At 53.0% G+C, this 24,536-nt stretch overlaps 1 protein-coding gene across 3 annotated transcripts in view; it reads right to left on the bottom strand.

The window, feature by feature from the left end:
- Positions 1–23,974, bottom strand: part of VDR (vitamin D receptor) — a 57,210-nt gene extending 33,236 nt beyond the window's left edge. The window contains exon 1 of one of the 3 annotated variants that reach the window (XM_060657817.3): positions 23,777–23,974. In XM_060657817.3, the coding sequence (XP_060513800.1) occupies positions 23,777–23,816 (40 nt within the window). In that variant the 5' untranslated portion in view covers positions 23,817–23,974. Of the gene's footprint in view, positions 1–23,612; positions 23,736–23,776 lie in introns of those variants that run through there. The other 2 variants (XM_060657819.2, XM_060657818.2) reach the window with 2 other exon arrangements.
- Positions 23,975–24,536: the final 562 nt, after the last annotated feature.

Consider the following 24,536-nt stretch of genomic DNA (forward strand, 5'->3'; position numbering starts at 1 on the left):
TCTCTGTACCCTGCGACCCTCACCCGAAGAGTGGCGTTTTCCTTTACAGGCTGTGAGGCATCGACTCACCTCAGGAGCAGCCCTGAAGCAGGCCAGAGGCCTCTATTCTACCCAGCACGACCCCCCCAAGAGAAAAGGGGCCCCTCCCCCCCCTCAAGTGCAGATAGAAGCCCCCAGCCCCTCTGTCTGGGGAACGGACTAGCTCACATGCCCGAATCAGACCTTGATATTCCAACCCCCGCTCCGCACAGCCACGTGGCTCGGAACTGACAGCCCCGTGTCCCTGCGCCGAGGTAATCAAAATCTTGTTCCCTCTTCTTTTCTCTTTTCTTTTTCTCCAGCAAAAACATAACACATTGATTTGACCGAATCGTCCTTCCGAATACCGCGAGTCATATACAGTGAACTAAACTTGTTTTCAGAGATGGCTTTGATAAATAAGCATTACCATCTAGAGATGGATTTCACACTTGAGGAGTGGGGAGGACCGAGGGAACACAACCTACTAGCTTTCGGAAATCCTTCTCGGGAAGCGGTTGACTTAACTCTTCCATTAGGCAGATGGGGCCCTTGGCTCCACGCGGTCAGACTCAGAGCTCCTCAGGCCTCCCTAAGATGCTTCAGACCTTGCTGCCTCCTATCTGAGTCTATCTGAGTCTGAGACTATCTGAGTCGTCACAAGGGCCTTCGCATGGCTGCTTGGCCCCAGGGCAGGAGGGTCCCTCGGGGCAGAAGAAATAGAAGAGAGAAAGCCAGTTATGAACCAGTACCATGTTCTCCCACCCCGAAGTGAGAGAGGTAGCTTCCGGAGGACCCTTGGGAGTTTCTGAGCTTCTTTCCAATGGAATCCCGGGGCTACGACTTGGCATTTCAAAGCCCGTTTGAGTCTTACCCCATTTGCTCTTCAAATCACCCAACGGGAGGTAAGTGCTTTAATGTCACTCTTTACAAATGAGGCCCAGAGAAGCCCAAATCTTACTTAAGTTTTTTTTTTTTTTTTTAATACTTAAGGTTTTTTTTTTAATTTTCTAAAAACGAAGGAAGGAAGTAGGATGGATAAGGATCAGGGTGGAGGGGACCCTGATCACAGATGGATGTAGATCCCGTCTCTCTTAGCTTTTCTTTTCCTGGGAACTTTGATGTACTTATAGTGACACTATTGCCTGTCCCCATCACAGCTAGATTGACACTTGTTAAACTGCAATGTTTAGACACACACACACACACACACACACACACACACATATGCACATGCACAGAAATAAAGACTCTAAAAAAAAAGAACAAGGGAATGATTAATAGAAACCTTTGAGGGACTGAGATCGGGGACAGGCATGCAGAGGCCTTACATAGGCACTATATCCTATTTCTTTGAGTGGTAGGTATAGGCGTCTTATATTTTTATTGTTATGAATGGGGTTCCTGGGTGGTTCATTTGGTTGAGTGTCCGACTCTTGATTTCAGCTCAGGTCATGATCTCACGGCTCGTGAGTTCAAGCCCTCATTCGGGCTCCGTGCTGACAGTGCAGAGCCGGCTTGGGATTCTCTCCCTCTCTCTCTCTGCCCCTCCCTTGCTTGCTCTCTCTGTCACTCTCAAAAAAAATAAACTACAAAAATTATTAAAATAGGATTTTACGTTTAATATGCCCGTCTGCGTATATAAAACATTTCGCAATTTTCAAAGAATTAAAAAGCAAGGATAAAGCACCCGTGGGTTTGTCAACATCGTCCCTGTAGCCCATCCCAAGGCCAAGCCAACTCCCCAGGGCTTCTAGAGTGCCGCACACATCCAAGCTGTGGGCAGGGATCCCAGAGGCCCAATACCATTGTGGGGCAATAGGAGAAACTGTTTAGGATGCTTGTGGCTTAACCCCAGGTCAGCTGAGATGGTGCAACTCTCAGTCATCATGATGTTGCTACAGGGTCTGTGTCACCCAGGCGACTAAACATCTGGTGGCTTTGGTGGAAAAAGGAGAAATCAAATGTGGGCGTGGGGGGAATGCCAGACGAATCAGCCCAACGAGGGCTCATCATCACCCGGGCTCGCTGGTGACGTCATGATGCAAGGGCATCAGGACAACAGTCTACCCCGGCATGGCAACTGTGCTTTCCTGAAATGGGCTGAGCTACTACCTTGACATCAGGAAGGCTCCTGGCCAGGGGTTGGGGGGCCTGGGGCCCCAGTCCAGCCGGACAGAAGGCTGGACCCATCAGCTGGAGGCCCACAGAAAACGGGACCATTTCAGGTGAGCTGAGAGAAAACTCAGCCGGCTTGGGGTTATTTGCTGCTACCGAGGAGGCAGGGCCCGGGACCGGAGTCCAGAGGTGCAAAAGAGAACCCAGGCATACATGGCCAGAGAGCTGGCAGGAAGAGACTGTGGAGGCAGGAGAGGCAAAGAGCAGACTGGAGCTGAGTAGGAAATGTCACTATGCTGGACAGCTGCCTGGTGTCCTGGCCTGAGAGGCAGCAGGCCTCTCCCTTCTGAGCCCCTCTCTGAGCCCCTCCCCTGCCTCCGGCTGGCTCTGGGTCTGGGCTGCGGGTTGCTGCCGGTTCTGCTGACACAGGATCCGACCCGCATTTGTGAAGCCCGGGGTAGTATCCTCTTCCTTCCCTTGTCCCCCCTCCTTCCCATGGCCCGCACCTGCTCCTGGAAAACAGCCAGCCACAGAGGTTGTGACTAATGAGGAAACACCCACCTGAAGGGGCAAGGGGGAGGGGATGCCCGTCTGTGACCTCACAGACACGTCCAACCAAAAGGACTCTGAAACGAAAAAGGGGAAACACTTCGTCTACAGCTTGGCACTGACCTCATAGCCAGTCCTCTGGCGAGTCCAATAAATGGTACAGGAGGTTCTCTCAAGAGACTTTAGTCCCGAGATTAGGGATTGAAAACTTGACAGAGTGATTTGTTGGGCACAGGCGTGCCATGTCATCGCTGGCAGGGGTGAGGGGGTGGAGCCTGGCAGCAGCCAGGACCAGCCCTCCCACGAGGCTGGGAGTAGCAAGAAGCAGTGGGGAGGGATGGGGGGGGGGGGCAGCGACCAGCATGTAGGCAGATGGAAAGAGCCTCCCTATTTCTTCCACTGCAGAGGGTGTTGAGAGGGAGGGAGGGCTTTTATCTAGGGGAGCTCTGCGGCTCCTGCTGCTCCCACGGACCCCCCACCCGCCCCAGATTTGAAGGATCCTCGGGGAGGGGGGAGCAGAGCCAGAGGATGGCCTAGCATACTGCTGATGGCAGGAAAGAGATCCCACCCCAGCTAGGACTGCCGAGACCCCTCAGGCGCGCTGGGAAGGGTGCAGGCTGGGATTGCGGCACAGGGCTTGGCCTCTTGGGACGGCTTCACAGACAGGTGTTCGAGATCCTCGTCTGTGCAGACGGTGTAGGCGGAGCGAGCGCTGCAGGGGTTAAATACAGCAACTCGCTGCTTTCAAACAGGATGTTTTCTGCCACTTTTAGCTCTTCCTGAGACATGCTCCACACCCCCGACCTCAGTAAGGGCTGAAGGCGGGCTGACTCTGGTGCCCAGAGTCTGTGTGCTACTGGCATATGCTGGGTCACCAAGGTGGGGCTGGCAGAATTTCACCCGTCCCACTTCTACCCACATCCAGCCCTGCTTGTCTACCCATAGAGACAGACAGACAGACAGACCACACACACACACACACACACACACACACACACACACACTTCCTCCCTTCCCTGATGCCAACAGAAGGTGCCTGACCCTGAAACCTGGCAAAAGCCTTCAAGCTAATCCCCAGATGGGGAAGGTCCAGACCCCTAGCTTTTGTTCCTCTGCCTCCTAGAGGCCCAACTAGGCAGGGAAGGGAAGAGCCCATGGGAATTACAAACTGTGGGCCCTGGGGCTGTCAGCTCCCCGAGCCTATTGACCATCCCCTTGGGCACTGCCAGCCCCCAGCAAACACCCAAGGAAAATGCCGGTGGATGGGGGAGCCTGGGTGACTCAGTCGGTTAAGTGCGTGACTTCGGCTCAGGTCATGATCTCACGGTTCGTGGGTTCGAGCCCCGTGTCAGGCTCTGTGCTGACAGTTCGGAGCCTGGAGCCTGCTTCGGATTCTGTGTCTCCCTCTCCCTCTGTCCCTCCCCCGCTCACGTTCTGTCTCTCTCTCTCTCTCTCTCAAAAATAAATAAACATTAAAAAGAGAAAAGAAAGAAAAGAAAATGTCGGTGGGTGATGCGCTAAAATAACCTGAGCCAGGTCGGCCGGCTCCCAAGGGCCGTGGGTGGGACGAGGCACCGCTGCTGGGGACAGACATGCTGTCACTTACCCCCCAAGCCAGGCTCTCCTTTGCTCCCCGTACTTGTGCCGTCCATCGCCTCCGGCTGACCACCCTCTTCTGGATTCTACCCCATGGCCTTATCGATTTCCCAGAATCCCCGCTTGCTCCTCAGAGGCTGAGGTGAGGGCCAAGTCGGCACAGAAAGGACCACCGCTTCCTGTCCTCAACCCCTAAGGTTTTCAAAAGCCAGACTCGAGACCCAGCTAGACTACCACCCTTGAGCTTAAAAAAAAAAAAAGAAAAAGAAAAAGAAAAAAGAGTGTATGGAGTATCTACTATGTGCCAACCTGCCAGGCTCTAGCCGCATGACCTACATAAGCCTCATAACAGTCCCGTGAGGTGAGGAGCAGTCCCATTTTACAGATGGCAAAACCAAAGTCCAGGACGACTTGCCCAGGGCGCCATGGCCAGGCAAGTGGGGGGCCAGGGGCCACACAAGGCAAACTTAGTGCCATGTCCACGTGCTTCTGCTGTCTCCTGCTGACCCCTCCCATATCCCAGTGATAATCATCAGCGGGGACACGGCGGTCCGCTCTGAGCCCCGCTCCGGGTTCTCCAGTATGCTCTCTCATTCAGTCCTCACAACACCCTCATCAGGCGGGTCCCGTTATCATCCCTCTTCTGGCCATGGGAAAACTAAGGCTCAGGGAAGTTGTTTGTCTTTGGAGTCCAGATTTGAACTTAGACCCTTTTGCCTCGAGTCCCCCCTCTGCTTGCCTTTCCTAAGGGAGATATCTCAGTCATCTCATCAGCCCTAAGTCCTGGAGGCCCTTCGCTTCCACCAAGTCCGGGGGCAAAGAAGAGAACAATCCCCACAGGTCATGATGGAAGAATGCCATGGCGCTTTTCCTTCCAAAGCTCCCAAAGTCTCAGGGTGGCAGGCATTAGCCGGGATCCCCTTTCTGCCAGCCATCCCCTCTTACCAGGAAAACCTCGTTCAACACGCTGGCCGCTCCTCCCCATGCAACCGCGTACTACTGGATGGTCCTTTTAGGAGAGGTTAACCTAGATTTAGCCTAAAGTTCCAAGTGCGAGGAAAGTGGGTCAAGGATACAGGGTAGCAAAGGAGAAGTGGAAAAATAAGCGCTTAATACCACCCTCCTTTGCCACATCATACAGCTCCCCACCCCTGCCCGCAATTCATGTTCTGAGTACACAGGACATCCCATTGCTTCTACTGGGGCTGTCCCCAGAGCAACCCCCTCCTGCTCTTGGTATTAGAAATACCCAAGTCCCTGACACTGAGCCTCAGAGAAACATGGTGGGAGCTCAAGTCTGCAGAAAGCCCCTGGCTTCCATTCCTCCGGGGACTGCATCCCACATCAAAACCCCTGCCTGAGCCTGACCCAGTCCTGACCTTGCCTTAGCAAGAAGTGAAGAGATAACATGTTTCGTTCCAGTCACCGAAGCCATAACCACTGCCTCTCCTATATGTCTGCCTGTCGGTGCACACAACACACACCCCGTCTTCCGGGGCTTCTGCTAAATGGGCATCACCGGGGCAGGCTGGCCTAGAACAGTCTCGTGATATGGTGGCTACAGGGTGTCCTGGGAAGAGCCTAGGAAGACAAAGATCAAAGTGCTGCTAGACTCACTTTAACCCCACCACACTCACTGAACCCTCTTCAGAGTCCTGAGGGCCGTAAAGCTATGGCCTGGAGGATAAGTGGTAGACAAGAGATCTGACTGCTAAGGTCTTTTCCACCTCTGAAAGTGTGCAACTCCAAGGCCAGATTTCCCATCATGATGAGGCCTTAAGACCACTCAGAAAGTGAGATTCCCTCACTGAGCTTTCTCTCGGACCCCTCAGTTGAGCCCCGACACCATGCTAGTGCAAGGGGGGTTCACTCATCCTCAGATGCCAAGGACCAGGAAGGACATGAGCAGTGTGGCCCCTAATGGGCCCCATGGAGAACGGGAGCCCAGGACAGGGGGCCACGCTCAGCTGGGCTGCGATTGGAATGACCGAAACTGAGCTTTCTAATTGTTGACATTGGCTCAGAGTTCCCCCTCCTTCTAGAAAGAAGCGGAAAGCTAAGTGATTTCCCAGAAAAGGGAGAGAAAAATTCTTCTGCCTGAAATTGGCACACACAGAATGAACCACGTGGGGGGCTCTCTCTGGAGTGTGTAGGCCAGCCATGCTGCACGTGAGCTTATGTGCACACAGCCATTTCTCGTTGATTTTCACTTCATCATCCTTTCAACTCTGTCCACAGAGTGCTCAGCACTGTAGGATCTAACTTAGTGTTGGTCATCTCTTTATTCTAGTGTAACTCAGGCACAGCAATGTCACAGCCAGCTAAGGTGATGTCTTTTCTTCCTTCCCACCATCCCCAACATATATACACATTCTTTTTCCAGAACAGTCTCAGCATTGCCTCCCAGAAGCAGCTGAGGAGGAACAGAGTGAAAAAGAGGGAAGGGGGAGAGGAAAGCATATTATATAAATAGAACTTGTCTAAATATTCCTTGCCTCATTGTCTCCCCAGCCCCTCCACACACACACATATTTTAAATATGGATGAGAATGGTTGGATTATTTTCTGCAGACCGTAATGTCCAAAGTAAAACCCACTAGCTAGTCAGTCGTCTCAGACATCTCAGGATCGGAAGGAAACTCTACCTAGTCCAACCATCTTAAATCCCCTCTATAATATTCTAACCTGTACGTGAATATTTTTCCTAATGGAGCACTATCTCCCATGGCAATTGCTACTTTCCTTGGATGACTGTATGCTTAGAAAGTTCTTCACTATGCAAGATGAAAGAGCCCCTGTAGCTTTCAATCACAGGTCCTAGACAAACTCTTTACAGCCATCTAAGATGGATGGACATCTAAGATGGACATAGAATGAAGCTACTAAGCGATTCCCACAGCGTCTCTGGAGGAAGGTTTGGCCAGACCACCACATGGCGCCATCGTGCAAATTAGAAAAGGGCCCATTCCTCATCTGCTAGAAAACTGTTGTAGAAAGTAGAAAAATCTATGATGTTTATGATGTGAGTGAGACTGCAAGGGAAAAGCAGAAAAGATAACGGGGGCTGCATTTAATTTTGGCTCAGACTTCATAAACTTCCCGGGTATGATCGTGATTCCCACAAGGGCAGTAAATAAGGGGATGAGTGCAGCGTCTGCCTCCATGGCCTTCACCTGGAGAGAAGAGTTTCCAGTCCAAGAAAAGGGCTCTGTGGGAGAGTGTGAGTAGCTGAATACACTCCCCCAAGCCTGCCTGCCCTCTTCTGTCTTTGGCTCAGCCATCTCCAGGGGAGCCTGGCCCCCAGCACTACAGCACTAAGAACACAGGCAATGTGTCCCTAACTATCTAACTATCTAAGTGACTGATGACTCAACAGTCGCAGGAAGGAGTTTATCCTGAAAGTGCTTCTAAATCAAACCTTTGGGGAATATATATATCACCTTTGAGAACCTGATAAAGGTCATGGACAGACATCCCACGCAATGCCAAGGGTTAGTGGGTCACTCCTTAGAAACCATGCTATCAGCTCCCATTCTATCAGCCATCCACTGAGACTCTTTCTTGGCTGACTGTCCTGTTATTCTTGGGAGTGCTGGAAGCTTCTAGGAGCTGAGCAGAACCCAGAGGCAGGAACACACAGGGCCCCAGCCCCAGACAGTGGGGCTAGAGATACATAGCTTGCTGAGATATAGTTCCACTTCTTATCGACAACAATTATTCCTGCAAGCTGCTTTTTTTCCAATGGAAACTCTGCCCTTAGCTTTGTCAACAAGATTTCTGGGTTGATTACGGTTCTCCAGGTAACAAGCAGGCCAGGCCCTGTCACTGCTGGAAAGTGTGGGCAGTGACAGTGTCTGCTGAAGCGTAGGGAGCTGCCCATTCATAATCTGCAGTCCAATCTCTCTGGTTTTAGAGCAAAGAAACTGGGGCCATCAGAGGGGGAGCGGCTTGTCCCAAGAGTACAAAGGAAAGAGAGTGTTTTTCCACCTCCACCCTGGGCAAGTCCCAAGACCTCTCATCACCAGCCCGAGCAGCTTCCAGGGGTCAGAGTGGTGTGGGAGAGAAATGGGCCATGGGAGGAGGCATGAATGTCATCTTTGGAGGAGGGGAGTTGTGGGAAGCCATGGGGGAGGCCCTGAAGCACACTGCAGTGGGACCACCCAGCACCGATGTCATCCCAGACAAGCAACACAGAGGAACAGAGTGAGGGTAACCCACTTGCTCTTGCCCAACCAGCTCTAGCTCCTGGCTCTGGCCTCCATGGCCTGAAGAAATGGACCCAGACCCAGAGAGGTAAGGGGAGATCTTAGACGGAAGTGGGATGTGCCTGGTGTGCTCTCTCACTATTCTGGGAGCCTCTCCTGGACACTAGGATGGGGGTTCTTCCCTGGGATATGTGTTCCAGATCAAGGTTGATGGGACAAGGAGGCTTTTGGTCCAGTTACTTGGAGACCAAAGAATAGAAATTGGAGCAGCCCAAATGGAGAACACCAAGAATACAGGGGAAGTGGTTCTAGCCCTCCTCTGGGGAGACTTCAACTCCTACTATTGCTAATGTAGGTGATGGCTAAATGGGATTTAAAACAACAACAATGGCCTCAGGACATCAGAAGAAAGCTGCTTCGTTCTCCCAAGAGATTCCCAAGCCCAGTTCTAGCGTCTCTGTGGCCCTCTACCCAGACTAAGCATCTTTCTTACTGCTGGGTCCCCGGCCCAGGTCCACATAGACCTGAGTCTGCTCCTGCCCAGACAGATAGCTTTGAGCCCACCGCCCGCCCCCAAACCCGTCCATCCCGGCCAGCCTTCTTCTCTTCATTTTCCTCTGGGACCAATGCAGTCTTTGTGTCACTCACACTCTTTCTGCACTGTGTCAGTACCCAAAGGGCCAGGTCCTGCCGGCACTGAAATACTCAGAATCCTGGGCGTCAGATCCCTCGCTTACCTCCACAACTGCCCTGGCCAGCCTGATGCGCTTGGCAATGTGACTACCGTCCAGCGTACCCCAAAGCCCATTCCTGCATCCTCCTCTGCCAATGCGGACATGAGAGAACGCCTGGGTCACAGGGCTGTTACAGGACCAACTTCTCTGTCTAGCGCTCACCACAGTCTCTGGCACAGTGTGGTTGGATGTCAGCTGGAGCTCACTACTAAAGCTGTAACTGCTGTCAGTACAAGACCAGAGCCTGGAAAATCAGGAAACTTTCAGGCCCCATAGAGGTGCCATGGAGGGCAGCAGGCCTGCTCTCAGCCCCAAACATGCTACTCCAAACAAACGTTGCCCAGAAAGCCACATTTCCACTGAACTGGGAAAAAACTGACCACCCCACCCATTGGCTGTGGCTTCCAAAAATCTGGCTTCTCAGGGTGGGGAAATTTTTCCCAGCCAGATTTTTGGAAGCCACAGCCAATGGCTAATCTCTCCCCTATATGCAGAGAAGCTGAGCTACACATCTGGACTTTTCCTCTGCAAGAAGGATAAGACCCGTGGCTCCCGAGGTGCCACTGAGTACCAAGCCCTTGGGCCCATTGCCTTTCCCTTCCTTTCCCTCTGTCCCCCAATGCCATCTCTCTCCTACTTCTTCTGTCACCCGGGGCTTGTCATGCATCTGTCACATATCTGTTCTCCCCTAGTGGGACCTGAGGCTCAGCGGCCCCATGAGGCTGCCTGTGTGTCATCAGGGCAGTGGTACTTCCTCAGCTGCTCTTGCCTACCACCGAAAGTGCAGAAGGCAGGGGAGACTGAGGTGGAGAGCCAAAGGCTGGAGCCCAGAGGCAGCAGTGAGGGCTGCAGCCTCCCTGGCAATAGGGAGGCCCACTGTGGCCCCTAACCCAGACACTGGGCTGGCTCTGGCTCAGGGGGCCTGGACTCTTATTTGCCTCTGGCCCTCGGGGGGCCCTGGAACACCTTTCACTTACACTATTAGGCCTGTGTCAGAACCAGTGAAGGATCCTGGGTCTTCTGAGATACATAGGACGGCTCCAGTTCCAAAGGTACTGATCTACCCAAAGGCATCCTCTCTATCTTCTAGATTACTAGCAAGGGGGTGGACACTCCTCATGTATTCATGAAGCTTTTCCGGGCCTAGACCAAATAGGTTCCCATTCACTTTAGAGGAGCAGTGCAGTCACCCCAAGGGGACACCAGCTGCTCCTCAGTTTCTGATTAGAATGGTTTCCCCCTAACGGTCTTTTCCAGAACTTCTGTTTCGTCAGAGTTCCAGCTATCCTGCTGTGTAGATTTCTTCCTGGGGACCCCATCGGATGGCCAGGGAGCTGTAACATTCTTTCTTGGCCTCACACCGTGGTGGGCATTGGTTCTGGCCTTCGATGCCTTACTTTTGATGGTGACCCCTGGTTGGTTTTAAGCACTGAGACCATGGCAAGCCCTGTCCTGGAAGTCAGAGACACAATGGAGAGCCACACACAGACCCTGCCCTCTTGAAACTCCCAGTCCACTGAGGGGGACAGACAGGTAGGATCCATCCTACGATATAGGTAAGCACACGTGACCAGAGTGTGCAGGAGAGCTCCTGGCTTTGTGCCCATAGGGTAAAGAAGGCTCTTCAGAGGAGGTCACTTCTTAGCCCGCTAACAGAGACAGGGAGGATCACAGTTCAACACGGCAGTGGTAAGAAGGGTAATGAGGGTTTCGGGCAGACAGCGAGTGTGCAAAGGCCAAGAGACAAAAGGGAAAGAGAGGGCTGGAGGCAGGAAAACTGGTTCTGCATGGCTGGAAAGAGAGAGAGCACCAGGAAGAGATGAACCAACTGACCACACTCATTGTAATAGAAAGTGGATTCCATTCTTTCCTCCACTGAGTCCTTCTACCCGTTGAGACTTGAATACCAGGAATTTTTAATTATTGTAATGATATTTGAACTGAAGACTTTCAGAGTCCAATCGGATTCCCATTCTGACCTGAACTGAGCTCCAGCCTTATACGGAAAGTAAAAGTAGGGCTCTCTCCCCTTGATTTATTGAGAAAGTGCCCCAAGGTCAGCAAAGCAGTGGGCTTCTTCTTTAGACAGTCGAGGTCCCAGCTGGTGCACACCCAGGGCCACCACCCTGCAGGGGAGCTCCTTTACCCCGGGGGGCGGGGGGCAAGTAGGACCAGCATAACTGAGCTGAAAGGCAGAGACAAAGGAGACAGTTCTGGAAAACTCAACCCGGCCGGACGCGAAAATAAGTGTTCTGAGAGAAAACCAAAGAGAGAACAAAAGGCTCAATAAGGGCAGACGGAAGTTGGTGACCCACTCAGCTGCATGTCACCAGCTCAATCCTTCTTTAACGCATCAGTCTGTCCAGGGTGGCTGGATACGGTTGCTCGGCAAGGGGACTGCTGAGTTACACACAGCCGCCCAATCCCCGAACGTGCCTCCACTGTTCCACGTGGCTCACTGCTCTCTCCCGGTCAACGAGGTCACTTCCTTGTTGCCAGGAATCGCTGTAAGGAAGGGCATCAGCCACAGACACACAATGTTCACAAACAGCTTGCACCACGGACACCTGTGGAAAGTCCCGACCTGTGTGGGCACACACCAGCCCGTACCCTGAGTCGGAATGTCCATGCTCACTGCTGGCAACAACACATGCCGGGCCTTCCCCTCAGAGCTATAACTGAAGATGACCTTGTTTCGAGGTTTCAGGCCCAAACGTCCGAATCTGTCAGGAGGCTTCTTCCCCAGAGCCACCAAGTGGTAGGAAATAGCTGCCTTTGTCCTAACCTGTGAACCCTCTCCAAACTATAGTCCCCTCCCCCAGCCCTATCCACTGGCCATCTTCCTCTTCCTTGTTTTCCTCTGATACCCAGGGGCAAAGATGGAGCAGATTTGCCACACAGAGCCCCTTTCGGTGGTGTCGCAGGGCACGCAGGGGCTACCCCGGGGTCTCAAGAGGAACCACCTCTTTCCCTCCTCAACAGTCAGCCGTGTGCGGCCCTCCCCGCTGCCCTGGGGCAGGGCCTGCTGCCCACCTGGGCCTCTGCTCGGGGTAACAGAGTCACAGCTCCTTCACTCAGCACTCTTTCCCTCGGCAGCAAACATCCCTGGAGAAGGCACTTGAGGGACCAGCTCAAAGGAGGTGGGAAGGAGACCTCACTCCAGCTGGCTGGGCAGGCTCCACTCTGTCAGGCAGCCCGTGGGCAGCACGGAAGGGCAAGAGTCCAGGGGCCTGTGGCCCATCATGGCCCCCTCCTCCCACCGCCTCCCTTTATCCACCCCCTACACCTTACTTTTGCCAGAGCTCCCCCTGACCTCAAAAACAACTCTGCAGCCAGGCTCTGCAGGAGCTCAGGATTGAAGTTTAACAGAGACAAAAATAATTCCCTGGAGTGAGCTATTTTCTGCCCAGCTTTGGGAACAATGGCTTGAGGTGGCAGGCAGGGGAGGCAGGCGTGGGGAGGAAGCTGGCCATGGGCCATCCACAGGTTTGGGGCCATCCCCATGCCCGCTCCATACTCCCCCTGGTGTGGGGTTTTCAGGGAAGGGGGACCTTCATCAGGGGCTGAGGCACCTTCCCCCACCTGTCAACCCCAGGTGAGGAGTGAGGACAGCGGGGATGAGGAGGCCTGTGGGGACCTTGTGCTGCCTGCACCCTGGGCCGCAGTGCTCCATGACTACTCCTCTCTTGTGGAATGGAAGGAAGAAGGGAGAGAAAACAGCGCCACTTTACCAAGCCTCAGAAGGGGGATTCTACACCCATTTGTCTATCTCACAGCATAAACACCTCATAATATTTATCTGAGACAAAATATTTAAAGTGTTTTATGAAATCGTGATACTCCATAAAGCTGTTACTGGTTGACCATTATTGCCCCAGGTTTTAAGAGGAGGAGGAAATTCAGGCAGGAAAGGAGAAGGCGGTGAACACACACTTTGCAATAGTACAGGGAGCACGACCCTCACGGCACCATGAGGCCCTCACAGTCTGGGAGACCCCGAAGTGCAGCGTAGGTGGGCTCGTCATTCATTGCCTACCAACCCCAATCCCCACATTTCACTATTCTTTCTTTTTTAAAAAAATTTTTTTAATGTTTATTTTTGAGAGAGAGATAGAGCACAAGTGGGGGAGGGCAGAGAGAAAGAGGGAGACACAGAATCCGAAGCAGCCTCCAGGCTCTGACACAGGGCTCGAACTCACAAGCCGTGAGATCATGACCTGAGCCACCCAGGCTCCCCATCCACTATTCTTTCTATTTTTTGTTTCCCTAGAGACCCTTTGCTTAACCGTTAGTTTCTTTTTTATTTCTCTACACAGAACTTGCCTGCTAACACCTCTGGAAAAACACCTAACTGGGAATATAGAGTTGGGGGGGGGGGGCGGGCAGGGGAGTGGGGAAGGAGGGGATTCACTCATGGAATATCTTTAGGCTGATTTCATTATAAGTCTCCAGAAAGAGACGGTCTGCATGATACAGTATTATCACGTGCTAGGAAGGGGACCCATGGAGGGTGGGTGATCATGCCTTTCGTGAGAAATTCTACATCAGCAAGGGCCTTACCGGTCCCACTCTGTCTAACGGTCCCATGTTCAAAGAAAGAAACTACCCGAAGACATCCGGGGCCGGTGGGGGGCGGGGGGCAGGGCTGCAGGCTAAACCTAGCCATGACTGTGTTCACTCTGCCACCACCCACCATCGCCACCGGGTCGTCGTAAATTTTTTAGTTAGTGGTCAGTGTTTTTGAAAACTGGAGAGATTTCACTTTTGGAAAAACTCTGGATATCCAGCTTCCTCCTTAAAAAAAAAAAAAAAAAAAAGGCTAACGTGGCCACACCGGGCTGCAGTTCCCAGGGCAACCCTGCGGGCCTCAGGTGGAGCTAACCCTCCAGACCAGGCTGTGCCACTCCCCCCTCCCCCCGCCCTTGCACCCCACCAGGGTCTGCAGCCCTCCAGCCTCACTCATCACCTGGCCCTACCCCCCCACCCGGCAACCAGCCCTCAGCGATAGCCGAGCTCTGTGTGCAGGGAGACACAGGTAAGAGAAGAGGGTCTGGAGGCAGCCTGAGCAACAGCAAACCCTGCCTCCCCACACACCTCCTGCCCGCTGTGTCCGCAGCTCTCTAAGCTTCCGTTCCCTTGCCTGCAAAATGAGAAAAAAGTGGCAAAACCTACCTCATTTGTCTGTGAGGGTCAAATGAGATAATGCAGGTCAAGGGCTCAGCACCGCACCCGGCACAGGGTACCTGCTCAGGCAATGTTAGTGCTTGTTATTCTGCAGGATTGGCTTCAGTAATGGGAGAGAAGTCCTCTGAGTTGCAGCCCAGTTTTTTATAACGTTTTAGTCACACAAAGCTCCTGCCCTTCAACTCTCTTCAAAAGAGAATTTTTTTTAGCGTTTGTTTATTTTTGAGGAGAGAGAGACAGAGACAGAGAGAGACAGTGCGAGTGGGGGAGGGGCGGAGAGAGAGGGAAATACAAGAATCCCAAGCAGGCTCCAGGCTCTGAGCGGTCAGCACAGAGCCCGACGCGGGGCTCGAACTCACGAACCGTGAGATCACGACCTGAGCTGAAGTCAGATGCTTAACCGACTGAGCCACCCGGGCACCTCAACTCTCTTTACATAGCTCAGGGGTCCCGGTCTACCTACAAACACATTTCCATTCAATCAACAGCCATTGAGCATATCTGTGATGAGTTAAGTATTGCGTGGAGTAAGGACACTTCAGATATAGGACCCAGCCCTGTTCTCAGGGCCTCGCAACCCAGCGGGTACATGGACAATCGAACAGACAGGCACAGCCCTGCCAGGTAGAGTCAAACACAAAGCTCTCCCCTCCGGGCCCTGCCCCAACCACCCGGGAGCTTGGCACTGAAGGAGGAACCAGGGGTGATTCTGACTCTCCTTCTCCTCCTAGGTTCCAAAACGTTCCAGAGCTTTACTAAAAGACACTTACAGGTAAATTAGCCCCACTTCCCCCTCTAGTTTCTCAGGTTCCACACCTGAGTTCCTCCACTGCACACTGGTTAACATAATTTCATCTCAACAAAGCCATTTGGATCTCAGATGGAGTTCATTACAGTGGAATTTTACCTGAGGCTGCCACCCCCCACTTCTTCACATCATGGCACCCAAGATGTCGGTGTGCTTGCCAAATAGGCTGGGCAGAGGTACCTTCCCACCCCTGGCAGAAGGCCGGAAATTGAGAGCTGTTTGGAACAAAGAACTCTGCCCCGAAGGTGTTTTCCAGCATCATCCTGGCCAGCCTGGAACTGTCCCATTCACCCTCGGCTGGCACCACCTACTGCCTCTTTTCCAGCCCTCCTCAGACAGGAAGAGGAGGGCAGAGAACAGAGCCGAACAACTGTGCAGGACAGGTCGTGGGCAGGTGAGGCAGGGGCAGATGGCCCAGGCTACAACAGATCCAAATTTAAGTTCTGGTTCTGACTTAGGAGCTCAATGACTTTGGGCAAGAAGTTGAACCTCTTAACTTCTTTCAACATCAATTTCCTCTTCTGTGAAACGGGGATAACAGTATTGCCTACCTCATAGCATTATTGAGGGGCCCGGGTGAGAACATGCATGAAAAAAATTAACACGGTGCCTGGAACGTATAAGTTAGAATAGCCATTGGTTTATTACGATTGTCAGCTTTTATATGATATATGATTATGTCAGCCTCACAAAGGTCAAAGGTTGGTGTACAGAGAGACACTGGGGCAGAGTTGGGGTGGGAGGTGATTGAAGAATGGGTGGGGCCCTACCACCGAGCCCAGCATGGGTCTAGTGACCAAGATGAGGCCCAGGGCAGAGGCACTCACCTGCCCCTGGAGCTGACACGCACAGACTGGCTGGGTAATTGCAGGATTGCGGCCTCGGGTGTCCCATGCAACTGCCCAGCAAGCCACATTCTTTTGTGGGCGGCTGGGTGAGTGGGCAGCTGGCTGTTTATGTGGCCGCCAGAACACCGGGTCTACCTAACACCTACTCAACCCAGCACCCCCAGGCAGAGTGTTCAACCTTGGAAGAGGAAGGGATTCTCTGTGGGCATTCTGCTCCTTTCCCCAAGGTGCCTCCTCTGTTCTCTCCACTGCAACCCTCTAGCACCCTCTGCTTCTCAGATTGGACAAGTCAGTGGGTCAGAGATCAAGGCCAGACTCTGAACAATTAGTCTTCAGTTTACTTCACCTGGAGCTTTCAGATGACCAAAAAGCCCTGGACAGATGTAAATCCCATCACTGCCCCCAGCACCCTGAATTCTGATTAGCTAACAAACACAAAGTTCTGATACTTCCACGTCCTGTTCTCAAAATCGATACCCAAGGAAAAGATACCGTCTCAATACCCTTAGCAAAAATGCAATCCAGGGGATACTAACTGGTCACCTAGTATGTGCTCAGCACTGACACTAGGCTCTTGGTTGAACTGAACAGGACGCTAAGTACCGGGATGGGCTTGGAGCCACGGGATCCCTCCCTAACTGTTGCTGGAAGGTTACAAGGAAGGGCTTCAGCCGCACCCGGAGACCCTGGGCAGAGCTCACAGAGTCAGGCTGACACCTGTACAGGACCACCTGTGCGTGTACCACACGTCAGACAGGGGTACACATATAACCGGCCGAGAATGATTCAATTATGAGAGCTGAAAGGGACTTTAGAAACTCATCTAGTCGGACAACCGTTTCATTTTAGAAATCAAGGCTATGTCAGGTATTGAAAAGGATGGGGAACAATGGGAACTTTTAGCCACTGCCGAAAGGAATGCTTTTCAGTACAACCACTGTGGAAAAGAGTTGGGCGCTGTGGAGCAATGCCAAACACAGAATCCCAGGTGCCCTGGCCCCAGGTATGTGCCCTGGAGAACCGCTTACGCGCACATCAGGAGACCAGCACAGTTACTGCCAGCAGTATGACCATGATAAGTCCAAACTGGAAACCACCCAAACGTCCATCACCAAGAGGGAGGACATACAAATTGTGGCACATCCTTACAGTGGACGTCACCCTGAGTGAAAACTAATGAACTACCTCTGGGTGTGTCAACACAGTGGGGGGAGTCTCACAGGCACGACACAAGGTGGAGGACGCACATCACAGGGAACATGCATATAGGTAAGCTCCATGGACACGTGAAGGTAAACAATATATTGTTTTGTAAAACGCACGTAGACGATAACTTACGACGAAAAGGAAGGAAATAACTAACTAACATTCAAAATATGGGTGGGGTGGAGAACAAGGAAGGAGATGCAAATGGGAAGAGGAACGGGAGCTTTGAAGGCGCTGCAGACGTTCCATTCTGCACTTGGGTGATGTGTACAGAATATACTATATTATTCTTTAATCTATACATAAGCATATGGTATACCCGTGTGCGTATGATATATTTCACAGTCAAAAAAATAAGTAAATAAATAAAAAGAATTGAAGAACCTGAGTCTCAGAGAAGCTAACCAACTTTTCCAAGCTCATCAGCTAACAAATGGCTGGAAGAGAAATGTACCAAATCCGAGTTCAGCCAGGTGCGAAGACAGCCATTCTTGGATTCTAAAGGGATCTCTCACAATGATGAAGTTTCTGGTCTAACAAATTTGGGAACAATTGCAAGAGTCTTTACTTTTCACTGTGAAGCTGCCAGCGTCTTGAATAATGCCTGTCACACCGTAGGTCCTCAACGCATATCTACTGAACGACCCACGCTTTTCGAAGGCTTACTGCCCGCCAGACACTTGACTTGGGTCATCTGGAATCCTCACACGGCTCTACAAGGGAGTTATTCTTATCCCACGTAACAGATAAGGACACTGAGATTCAGAGAGATTAAGAAACCTGCCCAAGGTCACAAGCTAGAAAGTGACAAAGCTGGGATTTGAACCCAGGCGTGTCTAACTCCAACCCCGCTTTCTTCCTGTTCTTCGAGGCTATTGGCAAAGCTTCCAACAGCACTACCTAACATTTCAGAGATATGCCAAGGAACCCTGGGGGGGGGGGGGCACAGCTGAGGGGTAGGCTGAGCACTTTCTCTTCCTTCTAACCCCGTCTCCAGGCTCTGGCACGGAGAGTGGTTCGCGTGGCCAAGCCCAGCACTAACAGCAGTGTAGCTCAGTGGTCATGGGTTAATTCTACAGCATGGCAGGTTACGACATCTCTTTAAACCTTGGTTTCCCATATCCATGCTGGGGAGAGTAATAGTAGCTTCCTCCAAGGAGAAGCTGTCAAGATGAAAGGAGAGAAGGGAATCACACTGGCTGGCAGAGGCTGTCATATGTGGCCAGAGTCCATCTCCCCTTCCAGGCAGGCTAGGCTCACGAGTGCTCCTTAAGGGGTAGCTAGGAGGGGAAAGGGCAAACAGGATGAGATTAGCTCCAGTTGGCCAAAGGGACAATGGTCTTTCCTTGGTGCCCTTAGTCCAAAGTAGGTTATCAATGAAGTGGCTTGTTTGACATTGAAAGAGTATTTGTCATTTGCCTTCTAGACCATTCAAATCTTATCTGATCCCATGCAATCTCTCGGCACAGAACTCTCTCTCTCTCTCTCTCTCTCTCTCTCTCAGGTTCTTGTCTGCTGTTTTTACCCAAGTTAGGTACCCAGTAGTGCTGGAGAGGCACTGAGGCCTGAGGGTACTGGCAGAGGGAGCCTCCTTCTGAGAGGCCACTGTCCCCACAGTAACCTCTGGGCAAACCAAGCTTGCTTCCAGGTCAACTTGTTCAAACCAGTTAGTAAATCTAACCCTGCCACTCACAAACATTTACTGCAGGCCTATTATGTCCAAGGCATGGTGCTAAATGCCCTGTGGGCTCCCATGAATGCAGAAGTGGTAGGGTTCTATGGAAGTTAAGACAGACCCAAGTGTGAGTCCTGACTGTCCCATTCATCAGCTGTGGCACCTTGGCACATGGCTCAACCTCACCAAGCCTCAGTTTCCCATTTGTGAAAGGAGCATAACAGTGGTTCCTATCCCACAAGGTTGTGGCAGATCTGGGAGGCCCTGCATGCAACGTACCTAGCACAGCACCTGGTGCAACTGAGCTGAGCACTCAGTGAATAGCTGTTCCTGGAGCTGCAACTCCAGTGCCAGCAGGTGGCACACACTGGATGTGTCGCCAGCAAAGCCTAGGGGCTCACGGGTGCCTCATAGTGCCTGGAATGTCACACCTTGCGTAACACCTCAAAGCTTCAACCTGTGGTCAGAAGGCCAGTGAGAGGCAGCAGCTTCCCAGGAACCGGCTTCTGGGTCCTTCCCAAACTCCACTTGCCCACTGGTGTAGCTGCCCACACCCTCCTCAGGACCAGGACTCTCCCCTGTGCAGAATGGGGACTTTGTGTGGCACCTGGTTCTGGAAACACTGCTTGGTCTATTCCTTGGCACAGGACTTGCAGGGCAGGTTTGCAAACGTATGACACACACTCAGACTCCCCTAGTGCCTGCTGCTTCTGCCTCTCACTTTTGCCATCTACTGACAGGCCACCCCCGCTCCTCCCCCTGCCAGCCCAAGGAGTCTCTCCCCTTCCCTCTCCCCACAAGTCACTTCAAAGGGTGGGACTTCCCAAGAGGTCTTCACCTGCCCTTTTCATTTGTTGGCGATGAGAACAACTTCCTTCCTGCCAGAGTAAGACAGTCACTACACCATCATTAAGGAGGCTCCACCCCCACACCAGGTGCCCCGATCACTCTCATGCTGGACCTCTGCGGACTCTCCAGGGAGCCCGCCCTGAGCATCTGGACCACGAGGACCTCGGATGCAGAAGGGAGGGCAGTTTCTTTTCTACGTGTTACAGCGTCACGATGCAGTCGCTGCCACCAACGCCTATAGCTTGGGTTGAGCAAGAACAGCCTGTCCCCGCCCTGGACCATTTCCCCAATATTCAGACCTGATGAGACAGTCAAACTCCAGTGTCCGGGGGAACCGACTCCCTCTCCTGCTAAGCAGTTTTTCTCTGGCTCTGCCCTCCACCCTGCTCACCATTTCCCCGGAACCTGACTGCAAGTGACCTGCGCCCTTTATCCACATGAGCAAGGTTTGACTACCCTTCCCTTCTTATTGTTTACCCACTGGAGAGCTGGACTTCCCTGTGGTATGGTGTGTCCCCCAGAGATCTGGGAAGCTGGAGAGACAAAATGAAGAGGCTGCAGATACGGGGGAAGAGGGAAGAGGAAGCATGAGGCTAAGTCTTGGCTCCATTATAAATCCCAATTCCCCCAGGGGCAGCGGAAGGGGAGTTGGCAGGCCTTCCTGTCCCTATCGGAGGTAGGGGTGGGGCAGGAAAGCCGAAGGTGAGGCCAGTCATAAGTCAAGGGTGAAGGGAAGTCACAAGAGCGAGCGAGTGTGGTAGGTTGGGTTCTAGGAGAAGGTGGCTGGGAGCGGAGCTGCCCTCAGGGAAAACACTGGAATTGGGTGATAATATCAGGGAGCAAGCTGGGGTGTTGGGGCTGCCCTGAGAATTAAGCTACTTCCATCCTCCCCTCGTCATTAGGCACCTTCCCCACCTTGTCTTCCTCATTAAACCCACTCCCACCCATCTTCCCCTCGTCAGTGTAACCTCAGATGGGTTCAGAGTGCTGTTCACCATAATGACTAAATGTTTCAGTTGGCCCGAGACAGTTGTGGTTTATGTCAATTGTCCTGACAGAACCTACTAACAGCACCCCTTTGCACTCTCAAAGCTTCCCAGTTTCGACAGGGAATTATACGCTCCCCCTCTCTGGCCCACCAAGAGGGCACTGACACAGCAGAGGGTGAAGAGGGAATTAGAGAAAAGCATGACTGGAAGCGAGGCCCTGAGGTCCAGAGCAATAGCCAGGCTAGCTTCTGCCCACCTGGATCCTTTCAGAACTGGACCGACAGCAGCTGCCCGTCCTGGGGCTCAGACCGTCTCAAGGAAGAGGGCTGATTTGGTGGGTTCTGTTCCTGTCATCCCTCAGAGGGTCTAGCACCAAGCTGGGTGCACAAAAGGCATTTAATCAAAACTTGTCATTTCCTTACTTCCCTCTACCTGCATCCAAAGCAGACCTGCAGCCGTGGCCAAACGGAAAGCTGGACCACTACAACTCCTCCTGTCCGGCAACAGACTGGAACATCATCCTGGCTCAGACTTCCAGGTGCTCCTGACTCTGGCCCTCCAGCCACCAGCACCCAACTGCTAGACAAAGACAACAGGGGGTTTCTAGCAGGGGTTCCAGAAGCAGATCTCGGCTGGGATGGCTGTCGCCTCCTGGGGATGCAGGGTGAAGAACTGAACAGTGGCACTCCCTCTCCTGCTCGGATGACCGCCTGATCTGGCCCCCAAGCCCCAAGTCAAGCATGGAAGACACTGGCTTTAGACACTGGCTATTTGGTCTGAGAGTGGAGGGTGAGGGTCCGGGAGGGCCTCTTGGTACTTCCTCTGGGACTTAGTCCCAAAAAAGATCAGTTCTGAGGGGGGATGGGAGAGAAGACGGAGAAACCATAAATACAAATAACCAGGGCACCCCAAACTATACCAGGCCTTCCACGATGTTTATACAAATGAAGTGTGATGGCCTTGACTGAGGAGCTGTGAGGGGTCAGGAAAGCTTCCTAACTCTCTTTCCCTCCTTCCTTATCTCACTCTCCTCTTTTCTTACCCTTTCTCTCTTCCCTCCTTTCTTATTCTTTACCCTGGAAAGGGTCCAAGTCGTGGCTAATGAGGCACCAGCCAAACTGAAGCCATGGGGCCCAGCCGGAGTACAGTCTGTGAATCCCCAGCATTTTGCAGTTTGAGTCAGCCCCGCACCACAGCCTGGTTGTGGGCTTGTCTCATATGGCTCCAGAGAGGCCACTGAGTGGGGGGCAATGGACTCTGGGGCTCCCGTTTCTGCTCAAGGGTCTGAAGCACCCAAAAGAAAAGCCAGAGAGAAATGTACAGTCTTACTACCTCCGGGTCTGTCTGTATACCGTTCCAGAAGGACCCTCAGTCCTCTCCAGCACTTCGACAAGGACGGGATGGGGAAGCCCTCCTCCCCCCCAATACACAATGCCCACAGTTCACTGAGTTGAGGTTCCAGTGTCCAGACAATCCATTTCCACCTCAACAAACCCCACTTCTTACCCTGGCTTAAAACTTTCTTTGACAACACCATGCCTTCCCTAGTCCCAGAACCTTCCTGACTTCTTGTGCACACCCACCTGGCTAACAGAGCCGGGCTGCTAACAAGATCACTAGGCAGAAATGGAATGGGAGGCTGGAAGTGTACCGTGTTGGATGTACCTCCTGATCCTAGGAGAAGGATAAGAGATGCGGATTTACCGCAAATCCACAAGCTCTTCACCGTCAACCCTTCTGGAATCATACCACAACGATCCCATAATCATCCCTGTGTTGGGTGTTCCCTTCAGAGGAGTGGCCACCACTGGCCACGAGGAAGAGAGCCTTCCAGCAGGGAGCTAGAGTGGAGCTGACTCTGCCTAGGAGAGCTTCTGCAATGCTCAGAAAATGCCTGCCCAATTGCTTGCCTGGGCTCTGGCCCCTCTGGCTGCAACTGAGCCCAGACAGGAGGCTGACTCACTCACCGCAGGGAGGAGGAGGAAGAGGAGGAGGAGAAGGAGGAGGAGGAGATGCGGGAAGGGCCTGGGCTGGGAGACCTAGTGCCCTCCCAGACCGGGTAGCCTGGGTCTCAGCTTCAGTGGTCTGGGGGTGTGTGGGGGGAGAGGGGGTCAGGATCCACTGCTCCCTGCAGACCACATGCTGTTCCCTCCTAGATACTTCCCCTAAACTCTCCCCCACCACCCACAGACGAGGGACCCTTCACTCCCCAAACAGAAACTACTTCCTGAGCTCCCTCCCGGATTAGATGCTTGCCCCTGAGTTCCTCTGAACATCTATGGACAGGCTTTCCTGAAAAAATAAATACAGTGCATTAGGGCCAACTAGGTCTAAAATCATTGATGGTTTAAAAAGAAAAGAAAAAACTCTACTTAAAAGATCCAACTCCACCATGGCAGGTGACCGTACACAGGTACTAGAAGATGATAAAGCTTCACACACTCCGCCTCCAGCGGACCTTAGTACCATCGACAGTCGATCTCCCTTTCTTATTCCTTCACTCAGTGCCAAGGCTCCCCAACAGAGGAAGGAAACAAATGCTTCTCGTTGCCCAAGTGCTGAGCACTGTGTAGCAGAGCATTTGTGTGATAAACCGCCTGAGCACCGAGGTCGTTGTCCCTCTTGCCAACCTGGCACGAACTTTAGCTTTCTCAGACCTCAGTGTACCGTCAGTGCCTCAGCCTCATGGCACGACAGCCCGGATCTCAGCAGCCAAGTTTGCCCCTGCGATTTACCCTCTAGTGTTTGCACCCGGGCACTCAGGCCCGGTACCCCCCCGGAGCCCTACCCCGGGCCCAATCCCGATTCTGGGACCCCCCTTCCCCGCTCCTACCGGTTCCGCACCTGGTCAGGCGGCTGGGCACGCAGCTCCGCGCTCCCGGCGCCTCCCGCTCTGCTGCTGCCTTTTGACAAGCAGAGACAACCCAGCACCTGGCCCCGCCCCTCTCGAGGCCCCGCCCCGGGCCCGCCCCTCCCCCTTGGCCCCGCCCAGCGGACCTGCCTCGCTCCCCGAGAAGGCTGGCGGCTTCGCAACCATCTTGACTTGGAATCAACCACTGGGAGACTCTGCCCGGGGTAGTCCTCCACGGCTGCGGTCCACAGAGGAAGGCATGCTGCTTCTCTGTGCCTGAGAGTTTTCGAGGGTGATGTGTGTGCAGATCCACGCTCTGCCCGCGTTAATCTGTGATGCGTTCGCCCACCTCCCGCCGCCGGGGTTCCACCTAACTGCTGCGCACGCCTCTTCCAGGTGCGTCACCCCCACCTGGGTTGACCCGACCCGGACTTCACGGTCTGCCGGGCTCTGGGGGCGTCTGCCGCGGGCACCGTCGGGCCTCTGCGCTCGTGGGAAATCCCGGGCGCCGCTCGCCGTCGCGTTGCTTCTGCAGAGCGCCTGGGAGCTCAGCCCGACTCCACTTGATAGGATAAAAGCGCAAACGGAAAACGCGGCCAAAGTGGCTGGAGCTGCGTCATCGTCCCCCCTCGCCCGCGGCAGATCACGTTCTCGGCCTGTCGCGAACCTCATCCGAGCGAGCGAGCTTAGTGTCAGCTTCCCGGGACTAATCCCCAGTCTCCCGCCACCCGTTCTATACGACACTGGTGTGAAGAGAAGAGAGGAGTGAAAAAAAGTCTATCATGAGACCTGGAATTGTAGTAGATGGGGGGAAATACGCCATAGAAAATTTTGGCTAGAAATTATTCCGCCTCCTTGGCTATGTGCTAGGCACCGAATCTGGAGGAGAGATAAAAAAAAGATGGG

The sequence above is a fragment of the Panthera onca genome, chromosome B4, assembly GCF_046562875.1.
Source record: "Panthera onca isolate mPanOnc1 chromosome B4, mPanOnc1 haplotype 2, whole genome shotgun sequence".
Classification (NCBI taxonomy): Eukaryota; Metazoa; Chordata; class Mammalia; order Carnivora; family Felidae; genus Panthera; species Panthera onca.